Source organism: Phocoena sinus, chromosome 2 (assembly GCF_008692025.1).
Source record: "Phocoena sinus isolate mPhoSin1 chromosome 2, mPhoSin1.pri, whole genome shotgun sequence".
Classification (NCBI taxonomy): Eukaryota; Metazoa; Chordata; class Mammalia; order Artiodactyla; family Phocoenidae; genus Phocoena; species Phocoena sinus.
Window position 1 is genome coordinate 4,454,541 of NC_045764.1, and position 26,046 is coordinate 4,480,586.

At 39.2% G+C, this 26,046-nt stretch overlaps 1 protein-coding gene across 3 annotated transcripts in view; it reads right to left on the reverse strand.

Moving 5' to 3' along the window:
- Window positions 1–2,438: 2,438 nt before the first annotated feature.
- SLC39A12 (solute carrier family 39 member 12) overlaps window positions 2,439–26,046 on the reverse strand; it is a 69,357-nt gene continuing 45,749 nt past the window's right edge. For 2 of the 3 annotated variants that reach the window (XM_032623303.1, XM_032623302.1), the window contains exon 12: window positions 2,539–3,029. In XM_032623303.1, the coding sequence (XP_032479194.1) occupies window positions 2,901–3,029 (129 nt within the window). In that variant the 3' untranslated portion in view covers window positions 2,539–2,900. Of the gene's footprint in view, window positions 3,030–26,046 lie in introns of all 3 variants that reach the window. The other variant, XM_032623304.1, reaches the window with a different exon arrangement.

Below are 26,046 nucleotides of genomic sequence, written 5' to 3' on the forward strand. Positions count from 1 at the left end.
ACAGTGGAATCCTAAATTTAGGTCTACTAAACAGAAATACTCTAACGTTATCGTGAAATCTGGTTTCAAGGAAAACACCATTTACCCCAAAGCTCAGTGAGTAACACATAACGTACATGACTGAAAGGATGACCATGGTCAGCCACCCCAAGTTTAGACTCTGTCCATATTTAGAAGGCAAAAAGTCATCATAATATTTTTATCATTACCACTCAATTTTGAGGAAAAGAGAATTTCTATCAATTTTTAAGATTGCTTGAGGCTGGCGGTCCAGCTCAGGCTATTGGGTTGCTGATAAGGATTAACAGAGAGCCAGGTATAAGGTAGCATGGGGGGAGGGATGGCCAACCCAGAAAGGTACCCTCAGGAGCCACTACATCCTATTCCTAGGATGACCCTTGCAGATGACCTCTGATGGCCAGGTCTTTGCTTACAACCAGAGCACACTGGTGTTGGGTTGCAAAATACTCACTGAAAATGTCCCTCCAAATTCTCCCGACAGCTGACTCCTGTTAATCCCTCTACATCCTCGGCACCACCTCATCCAACGTCAAATTAAACCCACTCTAGATTAGCAGATGCAAACGAGTGTCTATAGGATGGGTAAACAACAAGGTCCTACTGTACAGCACAGGGAACTATACTCAATACCCTGTGATAAACCATCATGTAAAAGAATACGAAAGAGAATACATATATGTATAACTGAGTCACTTTGCTGTACAGCAGAAATTAACACATTGTAACTCAACTAGACTTCAATAAAATTTAAAAAGAAATTAAACCCACTCTAACTTGAAGGTTACAGAGTAGCTCACATCAAGATGTTTAACTTAGGGGCTTCCCTGGTGGTGCAGTGGTTGAGAGTCCGCCTGCTGATGCAGGGGACACGGGTTCGTGTCCCGGTCCGGGAAGATCCCACATGCCGCGGAGCGGCTGGGCCCGTGAGCCATGGCCGCTGAGCCTGCGCGTCCGGAGCCTGTGCTCCACAACGGGAGAGGCCGCAATGGTGAGAGGCCCGCGTACCGCAAAAAAAAAGATGTTTAATTTAGCCAAACCCCAAACTACTCTAAACTTGAGCTGGGAACAAACTCATCCACCAGAGTTTTTCTAACTAGACTGTCTTAAGTTAAGGCTTCACGCCCAAATCAGAACGTGCTCATAGAAACCCGAACACGGGTGGTGCCAGGTGCTCCTTTTGCGTAACCTCCACACCACATCGACCTGTACAAAGCGGTTTTGTTCAGCTACATATTATCCTCCAATAAAAGGACGACAAAGCACTACGTGTCGGGGCCGCTTACCTTTCAAGGCGGAGATGAATAAAAGTGCTACCTGCGAACTCTTCATCCGGTAACTCCCGCGACTGAACCGACGCTCACAAGCAAGGTGGAAAGAGCAGGGGCCTTCAACCTAGGAACTCAGGTCTACTGTGAGGCTTGTCGGGCGTTAATCAACTTAATGGGGCAAGAGTCGTGCGCCTGCCCTTTCCTGACGCCAGGTGTGTCTGATCTCCATCACGCCAGTGAAGCTCGGGCGGGGGGGCGGGGCATCCAACCAGCCGCCTCAGCATCACCTGGAAGCAGTTCAACATCAAGCCCCGCCGCAGACTTACAGCCTCAGAAACTCTAGGGATGAGGCCCAGCAGTCTACACTGTGAAACACCCTCCATCGGTCCTGATGTCTGCCGAAGCCAGAGCACTGTTGCATTACGTCATGACGCTCCCTTAAATGAAGCTCTAACGACAACTGAAGGAGAAAGCCCCCTCATTCTGAGATCAAAGAAAGGTTGAAGAAGATTGTGTTTGCGTGCACGTGGCAAAGACTCTCTACTGGTAAGTGAGGAAGGAGGAGAGATGTATTTGATGCAGCGCCATGAGTCATTCTGGCAGTAAAATGGGCTTTTTTCCCTTGTCAAGATATCTCATTAAAAAATGAGAAAAATAGTAGGCATCTGTTTCCCAAGAAAAATGACTAAAGCCAGAGTTATTTTCTATTTTAATGATTTTGCTAGGTTATCAGGAATGTTGCTTGTACATCTCATGACCTTACCTACTTAAATAATGTTTAGGGTTCTATATTTCCTCAGAAAGAGCATAAAAATATGTTTCACTTAGTAATATTATTCTCATCAACACACTCTGTTAAATCTGTGACACTTTACGCATTAAATCTACTGCCCGACTCAAGTTTTATGTTAAAATTGTTTGAATTTCACTTTTTTTGTTTCCAGTTCTCTTTGTCGAGAACAGATTTCCTTTGCTGCTTATAGAGAAGAGTGCTGACACAGTAGCCTTTAAAATTCCCAAGTCTGCTCATTTATGAGCATTTCTTAGCCAGTGGGTCACACTTTCAGGTGAACTATTCTATATTGTTTTTTTTTTTTTTTAGCGTTGATTCAGAATCTGACATCCAGTAACAGAAGGTAATACAAACCATCACATGAAAACAAGACTTTATTACATTTGTTTGTAATTTAGTTTGCTTATGGTTTATAATCTCACATACACACAAAAAATATATTATTGACATCAAAGAAGTTACAGCAGATTTTAACCCAACAGACGTTTGTCCACTTCAAATACTACAAACAAACATCTTTTACTAGGGAAAAAATATTTTTTGGAAGTTTACTACAATTAATTTAGAGCGTATGAGTTACTAAAAAGGTGTGAGTTCCATCACAGTGTTGGAAACTAACAACAAAAATTCAATTAAGTACAACCTGACATTTATACACTATAGAAACAAAATTGCATTATAAAATCAATAAGTTAATGAACTAAAAGACACACTTCACCTAAGGTAAAAATATTTAATTTATAAATCACTATAGAATACAACAAAAGAAACAAAATAATGCCATTGAAATTGATTTTTGAAGGATTTTGAGACTCAACTTATATTTTAATATTTTGTTCATATATAGCCAAGAGTAAGAGGGAAAGCCAACCTAGGGTCAGTCCAAAGTTCTGCAGGAGAAACATCAACCACGGTCGCTGTGTTTGAACATGAGTCATTTCAGGAAGCTAAAAAAAGAATAAAAAACCAGAATAAGATCCAGATATATTCACTGCTGGGAAAAGTTTGGTGGGAAAACATGAGAGACTCTGTTATTCAGAACTTAATAACCTTTCAAATTCCCCAAACAGTTACAAAATGTTTAATACCTACTCTTACCAAAATTCTAAAACATTAGATAAATTAAGCCATTTGATTGTGGTTAGAAGGATCTTAGTGATACCAGAAATCTTAAAATGACAGAGCTATCAAGTGAAAGCAAACCCAACTCTTATTTTGATTTTTGGAAAATGCTTAAATGTGCGATAGATAATAAATGAAAGGTATCACTTTTGATCGTTCTGTTAGGTTTACGAAGTTGCTGAATTCACTGGCTATTACGAAGCATACACTTGTTTCTTTTCAAAATGATGACCAAGGTCTTCCTGACCTTTGGAACAATAAAGGCATCATCTCCTAAGACTTATGTTTTATTCTCAGAGAGAGAAATGGCAACCGCTTTATGTTTGTGAAATGCCGTACGCCATTTAGAGGGAAACGTTCACTCGAGCATCTGTGTGAAATGCCTCAATGTGTTTGTCTCACATTCTTTCGAATCCCTGACCCTGAGACGGTCCGAGTGAGTATCTCTCTCTCATGACAGTCATTTCTATTGGAGCACGGGCTCAGGTCAACATGGTTTGGAGACTGAACTCCGCCTTGGCACTGCTGACATTTGGGGCTAGAGAATTCTTTGTTGTGGGAGTTCTCCTGTGTATTGAAGGATGTTTAGCAGCATCCCTGATTTCTATCCACTAGATGTCAGTTGTACGTCTGCCCCTAGTCATGACAACCAAGAATGTCTCCAGACATTGTCAAATGTCCCCTGGGGGCTAAAAATCACCTCTGATTGAGAACTACTGTATTCTTTTACCTAGCAAGAGAAAGGTCAAACATAAAAAATATGCAAGGGCTTTAGAGTTATGGCAGTGGAAAACAGGCTGACGTATTTTTTCATGCCTGTATGGCAGCATCCGGTATATATATATACCTTTTCAGATTCTTTTCCTTTATAGGTTATTACAAAATATTGAGTGGAGTTCCCTGTGCTATGCAGTAGGCCCTGTTGATTATCTATTTTATATATAGTCGTGTGTACATGTTAATCCCAAACTCCTAATTTATCCCTCCCGCCACCTCCCTTTCCTGGTTGGTAACCGTAAGTTTGTTTTCTGTCTCTGTGAGTCTCTGTTTCGTAAATAAGTTCCTTTGTATCATTTTTTTAGATTCCACATATAAGTGATATCATATGGTATTTGTCTTTGTCTGGCTTACTTCACTTCGTATGATAATCTCTAGGTCCGTCCATATTGCTGCAAATGGTATCCCTTGCTGCTTTTTTTAATCAAAATAACTGGCTCTGTGATAACGTGCCATTCATTCAGGGGTACCTTCTAGCAGCTCACCTTTCCCTTGAGGCCTTTCAGGATGCTCTTGGCAGCAGGTCTTATGTAACATTTACTTTCATTTACATCCATTTTATCATGCCCTTTCTTATATCTTTCCCCCTCTCCTGTTTACTCCTCATAACCCTGTAAGAGGTAAAATTATTAACTCCTTTCGGTTATGAGGAAACACTGGCTCAAGGAGGATGATGACTTATCCAAAGGCACACAGACATGATGTCAGAACCAAGACAAGGAGCCAGGTCATCTCATTATTGTAGAGGATATACAAACACCTACAAAGACCAGCTTTCTATCTGAAATTCACCTCTGTCTATTATGGCCAATACATTTCTAACTAATTAGAAAAAATTAGAAAATGCAAACACTAAAAATGTCCAATTAGGCATAAACTAGCCATTGCATGTGATAAAAATACGTAGAATATACAGATATCACACTGCCTTTGTCATAAACGACATCACATTACTGATTCTGTTTTTAAGGCAGACAATATGCACTGGAAAAAAAGCTATAACAGACTAACTTTGTACACCTATAGAAATAGACAAACAATGAAAATCAACATTTCAAAACACTTTAAGGAGATTCTCACCCTGATATGGAAGCTTTGATCTTAATCTGGGTGGCCTGTCTGAACTTCCCATGCCCACGTGGTTTGGAAGAAAACCCAGCTAAGCTTGCTTTTGAGACAATACTTGGCCCTCTTTTGGATGACTATGGATGACATGTGAACCGTAATATCTCTTGGGTACATACCAAAATACCAGAGTTCTGCAGAAAGTCTTTCCAAAAGATACAAACATAAAATGCCAAAGCTCAGACCACATCTGATCACAGTATTTCACTTGCTCCAAATCTACCCACATTTAAAAAAAAATTATTTATATTTTATTTATTTATTTTTGGCTGCATTGGGTCTTCATTGCTGCATGTGGGCTTTCTCTAGTTGCGGCGAGCGGGGGCTACTCTTCATTGTGTGCGAGCTTCTCGTTGCGGTGGCTTCTCTTGTTGAGGAACACAGGCTCTAGGCACTCAGGCTCAGTAGTTGTGGCTCGCGGGCTCTAGAGCGCAGGCTCAGTAGTTGCGGCACACAGGCTTCATTGCTCCACAACATGTGGGATCTTCCTGGACCAGTGCTTGAACCCGTGTCCCCTGCATTGGCAGGTGGATTCTTAACCACTGCGCCACCAGGGAAGTCCTACTCACATTTTTAAAATAATTTCAGTCAGCAAATTTTGAAGGAAAATAAAGGTCCATTTGAATTAATTTTCAAGAGCATTTATTGTTCTTTTCCTCTTTTTAAAATGCCCAACAAGAGGTTAAATGCCACCATTTTTCCCTGGCTTTCAAGTGAGAAAAGACCCCTTTTCCTCCAGGGCAATTAAATGCTGTTATTGAACAGTTTTACAGATGTTGATTTATAACCTAAGACCAGAGGGGTGAAATGATGGATAGAGTGTGTTAACATTGAAGTAAAATGTAGAAAAAAAAGATGAGAAATGTTAGTAAAACAGCCTTGCCCAGAGATAGCACTAGGAGAAACGTTCTTTAGATTTCTTCCAGATATTCGGAAACCTTGAAGTAGAAAGTCCTTCCTTTTTAACCTCCACGCTCGGCAAGTTCCTCAAGTCAGATCAGTGAATGTCAAGATATGATAGTCAAGGTGTTGTAGTTTTCTGGAAAATAATCTTGAACTAAGATGCAACTCTTTAACACACCACTAAGCTCTTTTTTTTAAATTTTCAATCAGGCACAGGAAAGACATTCCCTGAGATGCGCAAACTCCACATATTGACCGTGATTTTTCTACAGATAATTGTCCTTGCAAGTTCTATTAACTAATTCAGAGGTAGTTATGATGGTCAACTGCTGACTAGGATTTCTGAACATTTTAGAAAGTGATAGTAAATAAATGTTTTACACCTGAGTCCATCCCGATAATTGTATCCTTAGTCAAACTGAAGCTTTAAAATGAATGTTCTCAGAGAAGCTAGAACACATCAGGAAGGAAAGTGGATAAATACTAATATCATGTACCATGTAGTAATTAGATACTAGGGAGAACTTGTCACAAAAAAAGGGTGGTCTGTAGAATATCCTCTGAAACTAAGATTCTGTCTCTCCTTCTTGTACATCTAAGGTTCACACTCCCAGGCCATACAAAGACTTCTCTGTCCATTTCCGTTGATATTCTGAAAATGCTTCCTTGTTGGTGTCATTAAAGATCAATTACTGGATTTTGTAACATTTACCTTCATTATGGTTCATAAATGTACATGCTAAAAAAGAAATCTCAGTGTCCAATATTTCTATTGATCTAATACACTAAAAATTTCAAAGGCCTTTCATTATTAACAATGTACAATTCAAATATAGAAGTTCAACATTCATTTGTTGAAGACACTTGGCGATACCTCTTATGAAGGTAAAATTGTAATGCAAATATTTTTCCCCTCTCAGGAATCCATAGCTTTTGGCGTCACCAACTTTCAAGAGAAATGATGTGTTTCTCCATTCATGGCGCACAACTAACAACTGGTTTATACCATCTTCTCTTCAGAGGGACCTTAAAACCCATCGTGCACACTGAGTCGGGTATGTATTTGCCTTTGCTAAGAAGAACCATGCTTATTCCTAAGAAACATGACGAGGAGAAAAACCTCAGAAGCCTTTCTGTAGGGTGTCCTAATAATGTTTAAACTCTTTAGGGGCACAGATGCAATGGGTTGGTCTAACTGTCACATTTGTAAATGGCTTAATTCTGTCCTTGCAAAAGAGTCACTTCTAAAAACAAAATGGAAACTCGTTAATGGAAGTCACCCTTTGGTTGGCAAATCTGCAATGATCCGTTTGCACGTGCAACTGTATACTTAATAGTTGTGTCACCTACAAATTGGCACTTGCCATCTACCTCTAAGGAGCACTTGCCATTATGAGCCGCTGCAGCTGCTGACCTTCAACACCTCCTGAAAGGAGTTCAGGGTGGAGATCAGAAATGAGGTGCTCTGTGCTCTGGAAAAAACTGGCAGAACAGGTCTTCAGATAATTAGATATTTTCAGGAGATGATTTTATGAGCCCAAATCTCGCATCTCCTCCTATCTAGAAAAAACACTAAAATCCTTCAGGCTGACATCTGCTCCTTGTGACTGGCTAATCACGAGATTAGCGGAAACCTTCTGCAAAAAATATGTGCTTGATTGCATGTACCCCCCTTCACTGAAACCACATATATACTGACCTTCCCCCCTACCTCTTTGAAGCAGTTTCTCAGAGCTATCTGAAATGCTGTCTCCTGGGCTATAGTCCTCATTTTGCCCCGATAAAACTTAAGTCACAGCTCTCACGTTGTGCATTTTTTTCCCCGTCAACAGTTGAATATCAAAGACTTCTGGATTCTGGTATGGCATGTAAGGAGATTACAAGTCACCAATTCATCCTAACAAGTGAAAAACTGAACAAACTCAAAGATTAACCAGCCTTCTTAGATATGTCAGAGAAGTGAGGTCACAGGGCAAACTGCTGGCCTACATACTGAAAGACAAGAAGACACAGAGAATCACAATTTACTGTAGCAGAAACCACAAGCAGGAACTTTTGTAGGAACCAGTGCCAGGGTAGGGAAACTGGAGCTGTAACTGATGGATCGTTAGAGGCTGAGTGTAGACAAGCCTAAGCGTTAAAAGCTTCAGGGGGAACCAGTCTTAGGGAGGCCTTCCACCCACACACTTTTGTGAATTTTACTGAGAGGAGCTCTACCAGATTCTCACAGTGAATATTGGAGAAAAATGCCATCAAGCTTCCAGACTTCAGAGCAAGGAAAGTTATCAGGGAAAAAGATGGGCATTAGATAAGGAAAAAAGAGTCAATGCTCCAAGAAGACATAACAATCCTTAATGTGTATGCACCTAACAACAGCATGTCAAAATACATGAGGCAAAAACTGATAAAACTGAAAGAAGAACTAGATGGATCCACTATTACAGCTGGAGACTTTAGCGGGCCTCTTTCAGAAACGGACAGATCCAGGAGGCAAAAAATCAGTAAGATCAAAGTGGAACTAAAGAGCTGGACCATCAATCAGCTGGATAAAATTGACATCTACAGACCACTCCATCCAATCACAGCAGAACACACATTCTTCTCAAGCTCACGTGGAACATTCACCAAGACAGACCACATTCTGGGCTTAATAAACTTAGAAGAATAGGAATCATACAATGTCTGATCTCAGATCACAATGGAATTAAACTAGAAATTAATGACAGAAAAACAGCTGGAACATCCCCAAATACTGAAGATTAAACAACACAGTTCTAAATAACATGAGTCAAGAAGAAATCTCAGGAGAAATTAATACTTTGACCTAGATGAAAATGAAAATCAACATATCAAAATTAGTGGGATTCAGTGAACATAGTGAACAGAGGGAAATTTATGATTGAATGTATATGTTAGAAAAAAAGAAAGATCTAAAATCAATAATCTAAGCTTCCAATTTAGGAAACTAGAAGAAGAATAGCAAATTAAATCCAAAGAAAGAAGAAGAAAAGAAATAATAAAAATTACAGCAGAAATCAATGAAATTGAAAACAGGAAATCAATAGAGAAAAATCGACAAAACCAGAAGTTGATTCCATGAAAAGAGCAATAAAATGGATGAGCCTCTTCCAGGCTAACTAAGAAATAAAGACAGAAGACACAAATTACCAATATCAGAAATGAAAGAGGGGACATCACTAATAAATCCATGGACAATAAAAGGATAATAAAGGAATATTATGAATAACTCTATGCCCACAAATTTGATAACCTAGACGAAATATACAAATGCCTTGAAAGACACAATCTGCTAAAACTAACACAAAAGGAAACAGACCATCTGAATAGGCCTACTTCTATGAAAGAAATAGAATCAATAATTAACAACCTTCCAAAGCACTAGACCCAGATGTATTCACTGGTGAATTCTATCAAATATTTAATGAAAAAATTGTGTCAGTTCTCTACAATCTCTTCCCAAAGAAAGAAGCAAAGGAAATACTTTCTAATTCATTCTAAGAGGCCAGAGTTGTCTTAACACCCAAACCAGACAGAGATATTACAAGAAAAGAAAAATAGAGAGCAATATTTCTCATGAACAGAGTTGTAAAAATCCTCAACAAAATATGAGCAACTCAAATCCAACAATGTGTAAGAAGAATTATGCACCACAAAAAAGTGGGATTCACCCCAGGCATATACAAGTCTGGTTTAACATTCAAAAATCAATTAATGTAATCTACATTCCAATATCAACAGGCTAAAGGAAAATCACACGATCCTATCTATAGATGCATATAAAGCACTGACAAAATTCAACACCCATTTATGATAAAAACTCCCAGTAAACTAGGAATAGAAGGAAATTTCCTCAAACTCACTATGAACATCTATAAAAAGCTTACAGCTAACTTCTCACTCAATGGTGAGAAACTCAAAGCTTTCCCATAAGAACAGACACAAAGCAAGGATGTCCCCTCCCACCACTGCTTTTCAACATCGCATTGGAAGTCCTAGCAAATGCAGTAAGAGAAGAAAAGGAAACAAAAGGTGAAGAGATTGGGAAGGTGAAAATAAGACTGTGTTTATTTGTACTTGACATGATCATCTATGTAGAAAATCCCAAAGAACCAACAGCAAAGCTCCTGGAACTATTAAATGCTTATATCAAGGTTACAGAATACAAGGTTAATATACAAGAGTCAATTGCTTTTCTATTTACCAGGAATGAACAAGTGGAGTTTGAATTAAAAATATATTACCATTTATATTAGTACCCAAAATGAAATACTCAGGTATAAATCTAACCAAATATATGCAAGATCTATATGAGGAAAACTATAAAGCTCAAACAAAAGATGTCAAGGAAAAACTGAATGGAGAGATATTGCATGTTTATGAATAGGAAGACTCAATATTGTCAAGATGTCAGATCTTCACAACTTGATCTACAGATTCAATGCAATCCAAATCAAAATAAAAATCCCAGCAAGTTATTTTGTGGATATTGACAAACTGATTCTGATTCTAAAGTTTATATGGAGAGGCAGAAGACACAGAATAGCCTACACAATATTGAAGGAGAAGAATAAAGTTGGAGAAGAACGTCAAGACTTACTATAAAGCTACAGTAATTAAGACAGTGTGGTATTGGCAAAAGAACAGACAAACAGATCAATGGAACAGAGGAGAGAGCTTAGAAATAGACCCACATAAATAAAGTCAACTGATCTTTGACAGAAGAGCAAAAGTAATAAAATGGAACAGAGTCTTTTAAACAAATGGTGTTGGAACTATTGGATATGCACACGCAAAAACTGAATCTATACACAGAACTTTCATAAAAATTAAATCAAGATGAATCACAGATCTAAATGAAAAACAAAATTATGAAACTACTGGAAGATAATATAGGTGAAACCTAGATGACCTTGGGTTTGGTAATGCCTTTTTAGATACAACATCAAAAACATGATCCATGAATGAACTCACTGACAAGCCGAAGTTCATTTAAATTAAAAACTTCTTCTCTTGATAACATCAAGAGAATGAAAAGATAAGCCAGAGACTGGGAGAAAATATTTGTAAAAGACTGTTTAAAATATACAAAGAACGCTTAAAATTCAACAATAAGAAAACAAACAACCCAATATTTAAAATGGGCAAAAGAGCTGAAAAGACACCTCCCCAAAGGAGGCAGAAGGTATATCGATGGCAAATAATCATATGAAAAGATGTTAAACATCATATGACTTCAGGAAATTCCAGATTAAAATGGCAATGAGATACTACTGCACACCTATTCGAACGGCCTAGATCCAAAAAACGGACACCACCAAATACTGGCAAAGATCTGAAGCAACAGGGACTCTCATTCATCGCTGGTGGGAATGCAAAATGGTACAGCCACTTTGGAAGACATTTGACATACTTTCTGCAGAACTAAACATTCTCTTATCGTTAAGATCCAGAAATCGCATTCCTCAGTATTTACCCAAATATTTTGGAAACTTATGTTAATAGAAAAACTTGCACATGGATGTTTACAGCAGTTTTATTCATAATTTCCAAAACTTGGAAGTAACCAAGGCATCCTTCAGTAGGTAGATGGATAGGTAAATGGTGGTACATCCAGACAACTGAATATTATTCAAGGCTAAAAAAAAAAAAAAAGCTATCAAGACATGGGGAAAATGTACATGTATACTACTAAGTGAAATAACAGGCAAAACTATGGAAACAGTAAAAAGATTAGTGGTTGCCAGGAGTTAACGGAAAGGGAGGGATGAATAGGAGGATCACAGAGGAATTTTAGGGCAGGGAAACTATTCTGTCTGATACTACAGTGGTGGAATACATGTCATTTGTCAGAACCCATAGAATGGACAACACCAAGCACGAATGCTAATGATGTATCAGTGTAGTTTCATCAATTGTCACGAACATATTATTACTGTGGTGTGGGATGTTCATAGTGGCGGAAGGTGTGTACGTGGGAGTCAGATGTCATGTGGGAATTTTCTGTAGTTTCTACTCAATACTGCCATGAACCTAAAACTGCTGTAAACAATAACGTTTATTAATTTAAAAAATCCATTTCCTAGTTACACTAACCACATTTCAAGCACTCAGCATAGTCACATGTGGGTGTGGCCACCATCTTAGACCATACACAGAAAAAAATTTTTTTTTATTATCTAAGCCCAGTGTAAATTAAAGAAACACTCAGCATGGCCTATAGGCTTACTGGGAGAAACATTATAACGGTTATGGATCATCTGGTATTGATTATGGATCTAATGATATTTCTTCTGTTCCACCTATACCTTCCTATTTTCTAAGAGTAAAAATAGAAAAAAATGAGAAGGAAAAACTAAAGAATATTTTGAGTTACTGGATTGTTTGGTGGCTACAGCCAAACTACAGAGTGCCATTTCAAAGTCTTTTATTTATACTCAGAACAGGAAGATATTTTTCCAAGTATTTTCCATAGTCTCATAACACTAATACACTTAGATTTTTTAAAATCATCACCGCTATGAAGAGCCACTGGGATAGCTCTATGTTGTCTAGCACATGAGAAAAATTAACTTTTGAATATTCACCCACTCACATATTTATAACAATGTTAATTTTTCAGTTTTTCTCTTGACTTTTGAAGGGTCGTTTGATGATTGTTCATTGGTAACGTGTTGTCTAAAAAATGATTACAAAGAGACATGTAGGAGTTCTGTTAAATAGAGGTAGATCGATTACTGTTTTTAATGACACCCCAAAAGTTCATCCAGTGTTTGCAAAACCTAATAACTCAGTCTGTATAATCTTTTGTCTATGCACTGTCTCCAAGAAAATTTTCTGAAGATGTCATCCATGAGATGACAACTTGCTGAAAAACTAGTAAAGCAGAAAGACTATTTTGCATTTACGAATCCAAGAGATAGATGCACTGCTCCTGTCTGTCTTCTCCCTTGTGTTGGCTGAACAACTTACTTGTGTTAGTAAGTATTCCACCACAGACACAATCACGTTACCTTTTTGCTTTTCTTTCAGATTGTGGCTCTTCATAGCAGTGATCATCTCATACATTCAATAAACTTTAGATGAATTGTAAACAACCTACGTTACTCCTGATGAGCAAACAAGATTGTATTTGGCATTCACTGTCACAAACTTCACAAAAACAGGGACGTTGCTCTAGTGAAAGAAAAAAAATCAGACGAGGATCAAAACTGTCATTCAGTCCTCAGCAAGAATTTAGGAAAATATCATCCTTTCTAACTTTGAAAAGCAATAGAGATTTCTTTTATTTACTTATTGTCATCAACATAGGTTTATCTATTCATGCAACTTAAAATTGAGGAAGAAGAGAAAACAGTGGATAGAATTGCAGCAGATTTCTGTTTCAGTGAGCTTCAAAAACAAAAGAAGAGAAATGGGCTTATGTGATTAATGATGGAACCCTTTTGACTTGTAAATGTCTTTAACTTACACAATTTTATTCACCATAGAATTACATTAAAAAATTACTGTTTATGAAACATGTCTTTCCATAAGCAAAAATTTGTTACCCAGTACTAATATATACTTTTTTACTCTCGAGCTTTTAAAATACAATTAAGGGGGCTTCCCTGGTGGCGCAGTGGTTGGGAGTCCGCCTGCCGATGCAGGGGACGCGGGTTCGTGCCCCGGTCTGGGAGGATCCCACGTGCCGCGGAGCGGCTGGGCCCGTGAGCCATGACCGCTGAGCCTGCGCGTCCGGAGCCTGTCCTCCGCAACGGGAGAGGCCACAACAGTGAGAGGCCCGCGTAACGCATAAAAAAAAAAAAAAAAAAAAAAAAAAAAAAAAATCTAAAATACAATTAAGGGCTTCCCTGGTGGCACAGTGGTTGAGAGTCCGCCTGCCGATGCAGGGGACACGGGTTCGTGACCCGGTCCGGGAAGATCCCACATGCCACGGAGCGGCTAGGCCCGTGAGCCATGGCCGCTGAGCCTGCGCGTCCGGAGCCTGTGCTCCGCAACGGGAGAGGCCACAACAGTGACAGGCCTGCGTACCGAAAAAAATAAAAAAAAAAATAAAATACAATTGAAAAATTCAGCAAAGTTGTAACATACAAAACCGACACACAAAAATCCATTGTACTTCTATATCCAAACAATGAACAATCTGAAGAGGAGGGATATTAAGGAAACAATTCCATTTGCAACAGTATTGAAAAGAATAAAATACTTAGAAATAAACTTAACCAAGAAGGCACAAATAAAGGGAATGACATCTCATGTTCATGGACTGGAAGACTTTATATTGTTAAGGTATCACTACTAGGTAAAGTAATCTACAGATTTAATGCAATTCCTATGAAAATACTAATGACTTTTTTTTTTTTTTTTTTGGCAGAAACAGAAAAATCCATATAAATCTCTAGGGACACCAAATAGTAAAAACAATCTTGAAAAAGAACAAATTTAGACGTCTTGCACTGCCTGATTTCAAAATTTACTACAAATCTACAATAATCAAAAGAGTGTTGTCTTGGCATGAAGACAGACATACAGGTGAATAAAATACAACAGAGAGCCCAGAAATACATTCTTGCATACACAGCCAATTGATTTTCAACAAGAGTGCCAAGACAACTTGATGGGGCAAGAACAGTCCTTTCAACGAACGCGGAAAACTGGATATCCACACACAAAAGAATGAAGCTGGACTCCTACCTTACACCATATACAAAAATTAACCCAGAATGAATCAAAGACCTAAATGTAAGAACTAAAACTATAAAATTCTTAGAAGAAAACATAGGGGGAAATCTTTGTAACACTGGATTTGGCAGTGATTTCTTGGATATGTCACTAAAAGCTTAGGCAACACAAGAGAAACACAAGTTTGACTTCATCAAAATTTAAAACTTTTATGCAACAAAGGACATTACAGAGTGAAAAGGTAATCCATGGAATGGAGAAAATATTTGCAAATCATGTATCTGATAAAGGGTTAATATCCAGAACATATAAAGAACTCCTATAACTCACAACCAAAAAGCAAACAACCCAATTACAAAATGAGCAAGTGACCTGAATAGACATTCTTCCAAAGAGAAGATATACAAATGGCCAATAAGCACATGAAAAGATGCTTAACATCACTAATCATTAGGGAAATGCAAATGAAAACCACTTCACACCCATTAGGATCACTATTATCAAAATAACAGAAAATAACAAGTGTTGGTGAGGATGTGGAGAAACTGGAACGCTGACTACCACCGGTAGAAATGTAAAATGGTGCGGATACTATGGAAAACAGTATGGCAGTTTCTAAAATAATTAAAAATAGAATTATCATATGATTTAGCAACTCCATTTTTGGATATATACACAGAAGAATTGAAGCAAGGACTCAAACAGATATTTATACACCCGTGTTCATAGCAGCATTATTCACAATAGTCAAAAGGTGAAAGCAAGCCAAGTATCCATTGATAGATAAATGGCTAAACAAAATGTGATGTACATACAATGCAATATTATTCAACATTAAAAAGGAAGGAAGCTCTGACACATGCTATGACACAGATGAGCCTTGAAGATATTATGTGAGGTGAACTCAGCCAATCACAAAAGGACAAATACTGCATGATTCCACTAATGTGAGGTACCTACAGTAAATGGTCAAATTCATAGAGAAGAAAGCAGAATGGTGGTTACCAGGGGCTGGGCGTAGGGGTGTATTGTTGTTTAATGAGTATGGAGTTTCAGTATGAAAAGATTTTTTAAGTTCTGGAGATGGATGGCGATGAGGGTTGCAGAGCAATGTGAATGTACTTAATGCCATTGAACCGTACACCTAAAATGGTTAGAATGGCCAATTTTATGTTACAAATGTTTTACCACAATGAACACACACACCTTCACTCACTCCAAGGTTTCAAAAACTTTGATTAATTCTTTAGCTCTTTAGCTTACTGTAATATTACAATAAGTAGCATCTAGATTACATCGAAAAAAATATATGGTAGGAAGAGGTGTCATTTACTAAGGTTTTATTGCATTCACTTTGTACTGAGGAACATCAAGTTCTGGGTTATGTTTAGATCTCCAAGTCCCAGAGCATAAAATGTCATGTGATGAATGTTTTTGTCCCCTCTCAAAATTCATATGTTGAAACCCTACCCCCGAATGTGAGGGTATTAGGAGGTGGGGCCTTTGGGACATAATTAGGATTTGATGAGGTCATGAGAACAGAGCCCACGTGAATAGAATTAGTGCCGTCAACACAAATTACTACGTCGAACCAACAATATCCTGAAATTGGGAGATTTGTTCCCACTGACACGAGTCCTGTTTCGAATTTAGGTCTTTTAAAATTAGTAGCTATGTTTGTAAAACAACTTAACACAGTAGCTTTAACTTTCCTTACCAAGCAAGAAAGCAAGGGCCACAGCTCTCAGTGTGTCTGAGATCACCAAACTGGAGGCTTATAAGCTTCTTTTTAAAAATTCAGCATTAGATATTTTATTTGTTAAACATTCAAATACAAGATATTATAGGTTTCTACCTTCTCAATGGTATCCCAAGGGAAATTCATGAAGCCACTTGCCGCAGAAGATAAATGAAAATTTCTCTTTTGAAAACTGAGTTGTAAGACAAAGACCATATCATTGTCACATATAATTCAGAGAGACGAAGATATTACCTGTTTTTAACTTGTATTTAACTATTCACTTCTCCATTTTTTTCCTTAGGGGAAGCACTTAAGTTAGACAAACTCTTAATTGTATAGCTCAGAAAAGAGAGTCATCAGTCAGCTGTAATATTTTCCTGAGAAATGGATTGCTTTGGAAGATGTGTGTGTGTGTGTGCACACATGCACATGTGGTTTGAGAAACTAGTTAGAAGAAAAAAAACATGAAGAGCAAAAAATACACACATTTCTGGTGGCCAATTTTTAAAAATTACAGAGCTCAGTGTTCATCAGAGTTGGGCCTATTAATCATTTTCTCAGTAGAAAATATCTAAGTGTAGGGTTTGACTGATTTTTCGAGAAATCTCTTTTTTTACAGAGAGAGAAGGGAAATCTTTCAAAATTGTTGGGAAGAATGATTTTCATACTTCTTGCTCTTGTGAAGAAATAACTGTGAACGTTAAATAATATTCATTGTGCTACCTGAAATGGTTTTTAAATGCTTCTCACTTTTTCACAGCAGAAGCGTTTAAACGATGTCAGTTACACACATTGATTTCAAGTACAGTATTTGTTGAAAGAAAATATTCATATCAAGATTATTTTATGTCTTTTATAACAAAATATCCCTTTTCTATAGATGAATATTGTTTAAAGGTCATTACACCTAGATATTGCCAAACTTCAAAGAAAGGATAGCTTACTAGTTTTTTTGGATAAAGGATTCATTTACCAGAGCCAACTTGGGATTATAGATGATTGATTGAATTGCACTGGATTTATTTACAGTCCTCCGAGAAAGAAAGACTCAATCAAATGCAATAAATTGGAAGATAAAGAAAGCATGACGGGAACAGGGAATAGGACCAAAATATCCTAAACGTGTAGGGATAGCTTAATATTACAGTCACCTGCTTTTAAAAAGATGAGAAACCTAGCTAGGAGGGTGGCCCTTTTGTCAGTCAATGTTCTTTTTACCCAATTCACAATCTTAAAGCTGTTATATTTACTAAACTAAAATAATTGTAGAGAAGCCAATGAATGCCCTTCATCTGGACTGTTGATAATCCTATTTACTGAGTGGGTTTCGTAGAGGGATTTTTTTTTCCTGTGTTTGGGTATATTTTCAAAGCAGAGGATCTAAGTTCAAAAATTCAAACTATTCTTTACCCTGCCTTTCATACAAAGAAAATGATCTGGTAATTGAAAACTGCTCCAGGCAAAAGGGTGGCTGTGATATTACTTGGAGGATATTATTTCCAGAAGAAGGTAGATAAGCAAATTGCTCTAAGTGATTCCTCTTCAATCTTACTGTTTCCTCTCCCATTATTATGTCAGTGAAAAGAAGTTTTAAAAGAGCATCAAAACAAAAAACAAAACCAAACACAAACAAATAAAAAACCCAAGTGCAGAGCAGAAGAGGAAGCAGCCCAGAGATTTATGTAGTGAGAAAGACTGGTGGAGGGAGAGGACTGGAAATAAGGTATACCCTCAATTAATTCCCTGTGATGTACACGGAGGGGGCATGAGAGTTTCTTTTGCTTTGGCATGAATTGGTAGGCACTTCCTTCTTCTGTACCTACTTCTCTGAGTTACAGCTCCTCCACTATCAGCTTGGATGCTATTAACATACTAGATCCTAGGCAGCTGTGCAGTGATCCCCATTCTAGAGACATCTCCAGTCACATCCATCATGATAGCCCCTTGAGATTTCTATGGGCTTGTTGCTATGGAAACAGTGTTGCAGGATTTAAAACCTCAGGAAAAGTGCCTAAAGGTTTGAATCTTGTTTCGGATCCAAAATAAACCTTTCTTTGGCATAACCTGCTTAATGCTCTTCAAAATGAATTAACTTATTCTTTAAATAATAAATCATATCGTTAAAAATAAAGTCTCTCTTATCCAAACTGCTGAAAAAAAACAGTACTTCCAGGGCTGGTCTTTTCCTTCTATTTGAGAGATTTTATAAACTTTAGAGATGGTGGCTATGAGAAATCTTCCTGGTTTTTTTAGTTCTGGGAATTGTCTTAGAAGGAATTTTCAGTTCTCAGACTTCGAATGAGAAGCTCTTACATAGCTGCCTCTGTTCCCAAGCACATCTAAACCAAGGTTAGTAGCACAGAGACATAGTAGTTTTCTATGGCTGCTGTTAACAAATCACTACTAACCTGGGGGTTTAAAACAACACAGATTTGGGTTTCCCTGGTGGCGCAGTGGTTGAGAGTCCGCCTGCCGATGCAGGGGACGCGGGTTCGTGCCCCGGTCCGGGAAGATCCCACATGCCACGGAGCGAGCGGCTGGGCCCGTGAGCCATGGCCGCTGAGCCCGCGCGTCCGGAGCCTGAGCTCCACAACGGGAGAGGCCACGACAGTGAGAGGCCCGTGTACCGCAAAAAAACAACCCCCCCCCCCCCCCCCCGCCAAAACCCCACAAATTTATCTTACAGTCTGTAGGTCAGAAATTTGACTTGGGTCTCACCAGGCTAAAATCAATGTGTTTGGAACCGAGCAGAACCCTGTGGGCTCCCTCCCCCCAAGTAAAAAGGCCCCTTCGTGTCCTCTGCCTCTTGTTTGTTGAAAAGCTGACATCTCCCAGGCCTTCCTGGGTCACAAAAGAGCAGGTTCAAGCAGTTAATGATTAGGATAATAGGGTCACAGACAGTGTCTGATGCACATTCCCGAGTTGTTTTACAGATACTGTAATTGCCACAAGAGGGAAGTAACTGCATGACGACCAGACTGCAGTCATGACATAAGCTGCTCCATCTAGAGCGGAACTGAATCTATGGCTTGCACAGTTCCAAGCACTGGCCTTAAGAGAATGGGATTAATACTACTGCTCATAATAATCTGTATCTTTGCAGGCATCAAAATAATTGTAACTTCCTCTGCTTGTGTATGTAAACGGGCAACTGAAGCTGTCAGCCGAGAGATGCTTCAAACCCATGTCAGCATCTTTCACACTAAGACCTCGAGGCCCTTTCACAGCATGAAGCAGCTACAGAAGACAGACCTTCATCCCTAATCCCGTAGAAATGGAATGATATCTGAGGGGGGTGGGATCTGTAAACAGCTCTTTGCAGGAAACGGCCCACAGCAGGAAACCCCCTTTCTCTTCCACTCAGCAAAGCTACGCTGTAACTAACTTTTCAATCAGGCACCTCCATGCTCTACTCATCTCCAGCCCTAGCACACCTATCAGATCTTGTGCTCACACAATACCTTGCCTAACTTGTTGGTTCTTTCTGCAGATCAAAGAAGTAGAAATGAAGAATAATTAACAGGTGACCAGATCTCTTCCCTTGCTTCCCCTTCAGTAATCTCGTGAACCAACAGTGTGGACAAACTGTGTGAACAAGACAGCCTCTAAAGAAACATCACAAGAAGTCAACAAGCCTGTCAACAAGGTGACGACTCTGACCCCCATCTCAATGATTAACTGAGATTACCTCCGTTTTTCCCTTTAAAAACTTTCATGGCCAAGCAGATGGTTTTTGGGGGACACCGAGTCAATCATCTCCCCAGATCACCAGCATTCTGATTAAAAGCAATTTTCCTTTCTACCAACAACTGCCTCTCGGGTATTGATTTTCGAGCGGGGAGCAGCCGGACCTGAATCTGGTAACGTATTTTTCCATTTCGGATTCTTTAGAGGAGAATCTGTTTCTTTGTCTTTTCTAGCTTCCAGAGGCTGCCTGCATTCCTGGGCTCCTGGCCCCCTAACTCCAATCTCAAATTCAGCAACATCAAATCTCTCTGACCTTTCTGTCGTCATGTATCTTTGTCTGACCACAGCTGGGGAAGGTTTTCCACTTTTCACAACTGGTGATTAGGTTGGGACCACCCAGATAATCCAGGGTAATCTTCCCATCTCTGGATTCTAAACCTTAATCACACCTGCGTAGTTTCTTTTCCTATGTGAGATAACATATTCACAAGCTTCCAAGACTGGCACATGTATATCTTTCAGGGGCTATTATATCTATAAAGAACAAATCTCATGAAATCTTTGTAGCAAACATGGGAGTATGAAAAAGATCACAAACCAATAGATTTGTTTTAAATAAGATTTAGGGAAATAAGATAAACAAGATACATGGATATTAACATATGAATCACAGACACTGCTGATTGTATCAGACATTTCTCCTGTTACGTCACTTCAAATACTCTTTCAAAGCCCTACCACTTACTTTCCATATTCTGTGCAAAGAGTAAGCAGGAAAGCAGGTGTGACTATATTAACAACAGGCAAAGAAGACTTAGGCCAAGGACTTTTACCAGAGATCAAGAGGGATCGTGCATGGTGATAAAAGTATCCATTCGATTAAGAAGACGTAGCAGCCCCATATATGCGTGCATCTAATATCAGAGTATCAAATGTATGAAGCAAAATTGATAGAACTAAGAAAGAAATAGGGAAACCCACAAAGTTAGGTCTGTATTTTAACTCCCTCAAGCGTTCCCTCAATAATTAACAGAACTAGTGGAGAAAAAAAATCATGGAATTTGAAAATATGAATAACACTATCACCCAGCCCGATCTAATTGACATTCACAGAACCCCTCGCCCAACAGCAGTCACACTCATGTACCTTTCAAGTGAACATGGGGCCATTCACCAGGACAGACCATATTCTGGGCCATAAAAAAGTCTCAGAATATTTCAAAGGGCTAAAATAATACAAGGTATATTCTCTGACTATGCAAGAATTAAAATAACTAAAAGATACTTTTAAAGCTATAAATATTGAGATATTAGGCAACATACTTTCATACAGTAAGTACATGGGTCAAATAAGAAAAAATCATGAGAGGTTGTGAATGTTTAGAAACATTTCAAAATGATCAGTACTGGAAACAGAACATAGCAAAATACATGAGACTCAGCAAAGCAGTGCTAAGAGGGAAATTTACAGCTTTAAATGCTTATACTAGAAAAGGAGAAAACATTTAAAATCAATGATACATCGTTCCACCTCATGAAGCCAGAAAATGATCAGAAAATTAAATGCAAAGTGAGTAGAAGGGAGGAAATAATAGAAATAAGAACAGAAACAAAAGACAAACTCATGAAGCAATAGTATATGATCATTGCCAGTTTTTCTGCTTTTAGAATTTGTGCTTCCCGTTCCTGCAAACTTTAGGACCATCAGATCACACAGATCCTTGTTCGTGAGGAGAATACACCAGGGAATGTTTCCACTGAACTTGAAGTTATGTCTACCACCTGGTCACTTGACCATCTCAAGCTAATGTATCAACTAAAAGAGAAAAAAGTTATTACGCTGATGGCAACAATCATCAGTGGTTTCCCATGAGAAGTAGGGTGATCGCTACACAATGGAGTAAGCAAGGACTGTATCTGGAAACCTGAGAATTCCTTGGAGCCTTTCCTGGTGTTTCCATGCCTGGTGACAATGGTGAACAGGCAACCACAGGAGCTATGGCCTGACAAAGACAGAAAGGATCCCTCAGGGAAGATCTGGGTGTCCTACCAGGAATGAAATCGAGGTCAGCCACAGTGCTGCCTGAAGGTGCGGAGAATCAAGATTGTCTGCTGGAAGGACAGAGATCATGAATATCAAATACTGCCTCAAGACCAGTAGGGTTTAGAGACTGTTTCCACTAACTACCTTGTATTAAGTCTTTGTGGAGATTTTTGCTGTCTACCGCTCTGCAGGGGCTTTGGTATAGATGGAATTCCAAAGTGAAGGACCAGAAGCGTATCTGAGTGGCGGATGGGTCAACTGTTAATGGCCAGCACGTGTGTGCTATTTCACATTCTTTCAGCCCATCTCTCACCCCAGCTACTGTGGCAAGACACCATTTCCAAGAGCGCGTTAACTAGTCCCGCACGAAGCCTTGTTTCAGGTCTACACTACATTCCTCTTTCTCTTGCCCTGGGCTCCTCAGCGTGACGGCATGGCACTGCCAGGGAACTCCCTTGGCACTCAGGCATGTATCTCCTGAAATGTGGGAGGTGATGCTTAACGAACAATGGGGACAGACGCCCCCTCAGTAGGTCCTGTGTGGCGGATGCCCCACGGTGGTATTGAACTTAATAAAAACCCATTGTTCTACTGACCTTTTATCCTTCTCTGTTTCACTCCGCCTGCCCTTCACTTCTGCTCCCCGGGATCACCTGCCAAGTCGAGTGACTTCACACACGCCTCTGTCTTAGACTCTGCTTTGGGGAAACCCAGTCTAGCACACGGCTCTTTACAGTAGCGAATGAATTTCCTCTGGCCACCCAGAGCTGCATTCATTCTTAATGTACTTTAGAAACCATTCGATGGAACTGAGAGGTGACGTGCTTGGATCAGGCGATACCACTCGGGAGAATTTTAGGCTGGCAGACTTGCCTGGTGAAGACTTTCTGCTTTGTTGGCATCATTGCCCACGGCCCCATTTTTGCCCCCAGTTCTTTTCCTTTTAGGAGTTTGAAATCACACACCCAATTTCTTTGAAACAAATAGGCAAAGCAAAAATCTAGCTAATCTTTTCACATTAACCCTGCTCAGAAGATGCCTGGTAAATTTCCAGAATTTGGTAAATAGCCAATGAATGAAAGTATTCCCCCTTACCCTTTAGTGGCCGTCATTTATTTTCTTTGCTGTTGTACAGAGTCTTGAAACGTTGTTTTCTTCCCTCGAAATGACAAAAAAGTATTTTCTTTGGCATGGCCCCAGAGTACAACAGTTAAACTTGCCACTATGTGAAAGAGCTGTATTTGTTTAGAAGTTACTCAAAAGGCCGTGAGAGCAGGTGACCTGGATTATAGGAAGTAGCCCCAGGAAACTCAGGATTTTCTTTCCTGTCTTTTTGCCAGGACACTGATTTTTCTTTGGCCAATAGTAATTTGCAATAAGGTCAGGATTTCTCACGTTGTTTTCTTACAAGCAATTCTTTATCCTTACAAGACTGGGAGAGGAAACATCGAGGGGAAAATGATGTCTTTAGCTTAGGGCTCAAATGGTTCTTGATAATCTTTTCAGGTCAATTTTAGGAGACAAAGAGAAAGGACTAACTACGTACATACACATCCATCATACTTGAAGAGAGACGACACTGTGTTAAAACACAAAATCAACTTCAAAAGAATATAGCAACTGCCCCCGACGAACTCCTAAAGAAAAAAGGAATTAGAAATGCAAAGCTGTTGTGACCACCTAGAGGGGTGGGATAGGGAGGGTGGGAGGGAGGGAGACACAAGAGAGAAGAGATATGGGGACATATGTATATGTATAACGGATTCACTTTGTTATAAAGCAGAAACTAACCCACCATTGTAAAGCAATTATATTCCAATAAAGATGTTTAAAAAAAAAAAAAAAGAAATGCAAAGCTGAAAATTAGGAGGCTCCAGAGTGAACTTAAGGATGGATCTACAGACATTTTAAATAAAAGGCAGAGCTCACGACATTCAGTGATGAGTGGCCGTGTACTTTCTAAGTCACACAAGGTGAGATATCCGGATTTCTCAGAGTGGAAGGATGGCGGGATTCTCTAACACTGATTGCGGGTTGGGGACCGGGGTTCAGAAAAGATGGGTAGAATCAGCTGCACCTTTGACTATATTCACTATCAAGATTAGGGAATTCCCCGAGTATCATAGACAATATGTAAGAACATTTCCAAATATGAAAGTACATTTTGGTGTTTACCTCGTATACTTGAATCTCATGAGAATTAAGAAAGACCACCAGGCTTCCCTGGTGGCGCAGTGGTTGAGAGTCCGCCTGCCGATGCAGGGGACACGGGTTCGTGCCCCGGTCCGGAAAGATCCCACATGCCGCGGAGCGGCTGGGCCCGTGAGCCATGGCTGCTGAGCCTGCGCGTCCGGAGCCTGTGCTCTGCAACGGGAGAGGCCACAACAGTGAGAGGCCCGTGTACCACAAAAAAAAAAAAAAAGAAAAAAAGAAAGACCACCAAAAAGTCAGAAGCATTTACAGTGGGTTTCTTTTTCTTTTTTTTTTTTTTTTTTGGCTGTGCCCCAACAGGCATAGGGGATCTTAGTTCCCTGACCAGGGATTGAACCCGTGCCTCCCCACCCAAGCCCCAGCAGAAGGGTGGAGTCCTCACCACTGAACCGCCAGGGAAGTCCCCACAGTGAAGTTTAAGATGGTGGTTTTACTTGAAGAGTCCCCTTCTTGAAATCTGCTTATAGAATGCACTCTTCTGGTTGTAAAAGCCCAGGTTCCTGCCTTCCAGATTTTTTCCCTTATGAAACAGTCTCTTTACTTACATCCAGGACAATCGCTGGTTTCTGCCAAGTCACTAGTCAACCCCAATGGCCCTGTTCCACATATGACCTTCAAGATTGTTTATTTTACGTTTCTGCTCCAGGATGCGTGTAATCACATGTTTTATTTCTGATCAGATTGGCTTTCTATTGATTTTAAGTCTTAAATATTTCTTTTGTTGGGACTTCCCTGGCGGTCCAGTGGTTAAGGCTTCGCCTTCCAATGCAGGGGGTGAGGGTTCGTTCCCTGGTTGGGGAGCTAAGATCCCACATGCCTTGTGGCCAAAAAACCAAACCATAAAACAGAAGCAATACTGTAACAAATTCAATAAAGACTTCTTTTAAAAAATGGGTGATTTTACAAATATATATTTCTTTTGTTAATTTATGCCATTTTAATTTGCCTTATTCCCGCCCATGAGACAGGAAAATCATTATGACTTTTCTCTTAAGACATGTAAGTTGTAGGGGATTCCCTGGTGGTCCAGTGGTTAGGAGTTGGCACTTTCACAGCCGGAGCCCAGGTTCAATCCCTGGTTGGGAACTAAAATCTCTAAGCCCCATGGCGCAGCCAAAAAAAAAAAAAAAAAGACATGTAAGTTGTAAACAATCTAATAGAAGGTGACCTTAAAAAACTGGTTTATCTTGCAGAGAACAGAACTTAAGAGGCAAAAAAAAAAATGTGACATTTCCCAGGTTCAATTCAGATTCTAGGGGATGAAACGTGATGATTGAGTTAACCATTAATGTCAGCAAGGACCTCTTCAGGAAAAATATATTGCAATTTTAGAGACTCAATACTATAAACATCTTTCTCATTTCTCCAGCATGATAGCGCTTTGGCAACTTAAAGATAGGGTTGGTTCATTAAGCCAAAGAGCTCTTTAACTTAATGACAAATTCAGTTGAAATATTTTCTAATGTATAAACAAAGTGGCTGGCTGTTTAACAGAACTTTTCAGCTGGAAGTATAGGCAACTTTTATAGATGCAAAGCTGGAGCAGAATGAAATGACAATCACTTTTTGACAATTATAAAGGTTTCAAACATTCCACTTAATTTCAGTTAAAAGAATGTCAATATTCTCTGAATCTCAAATTATGTTTCTT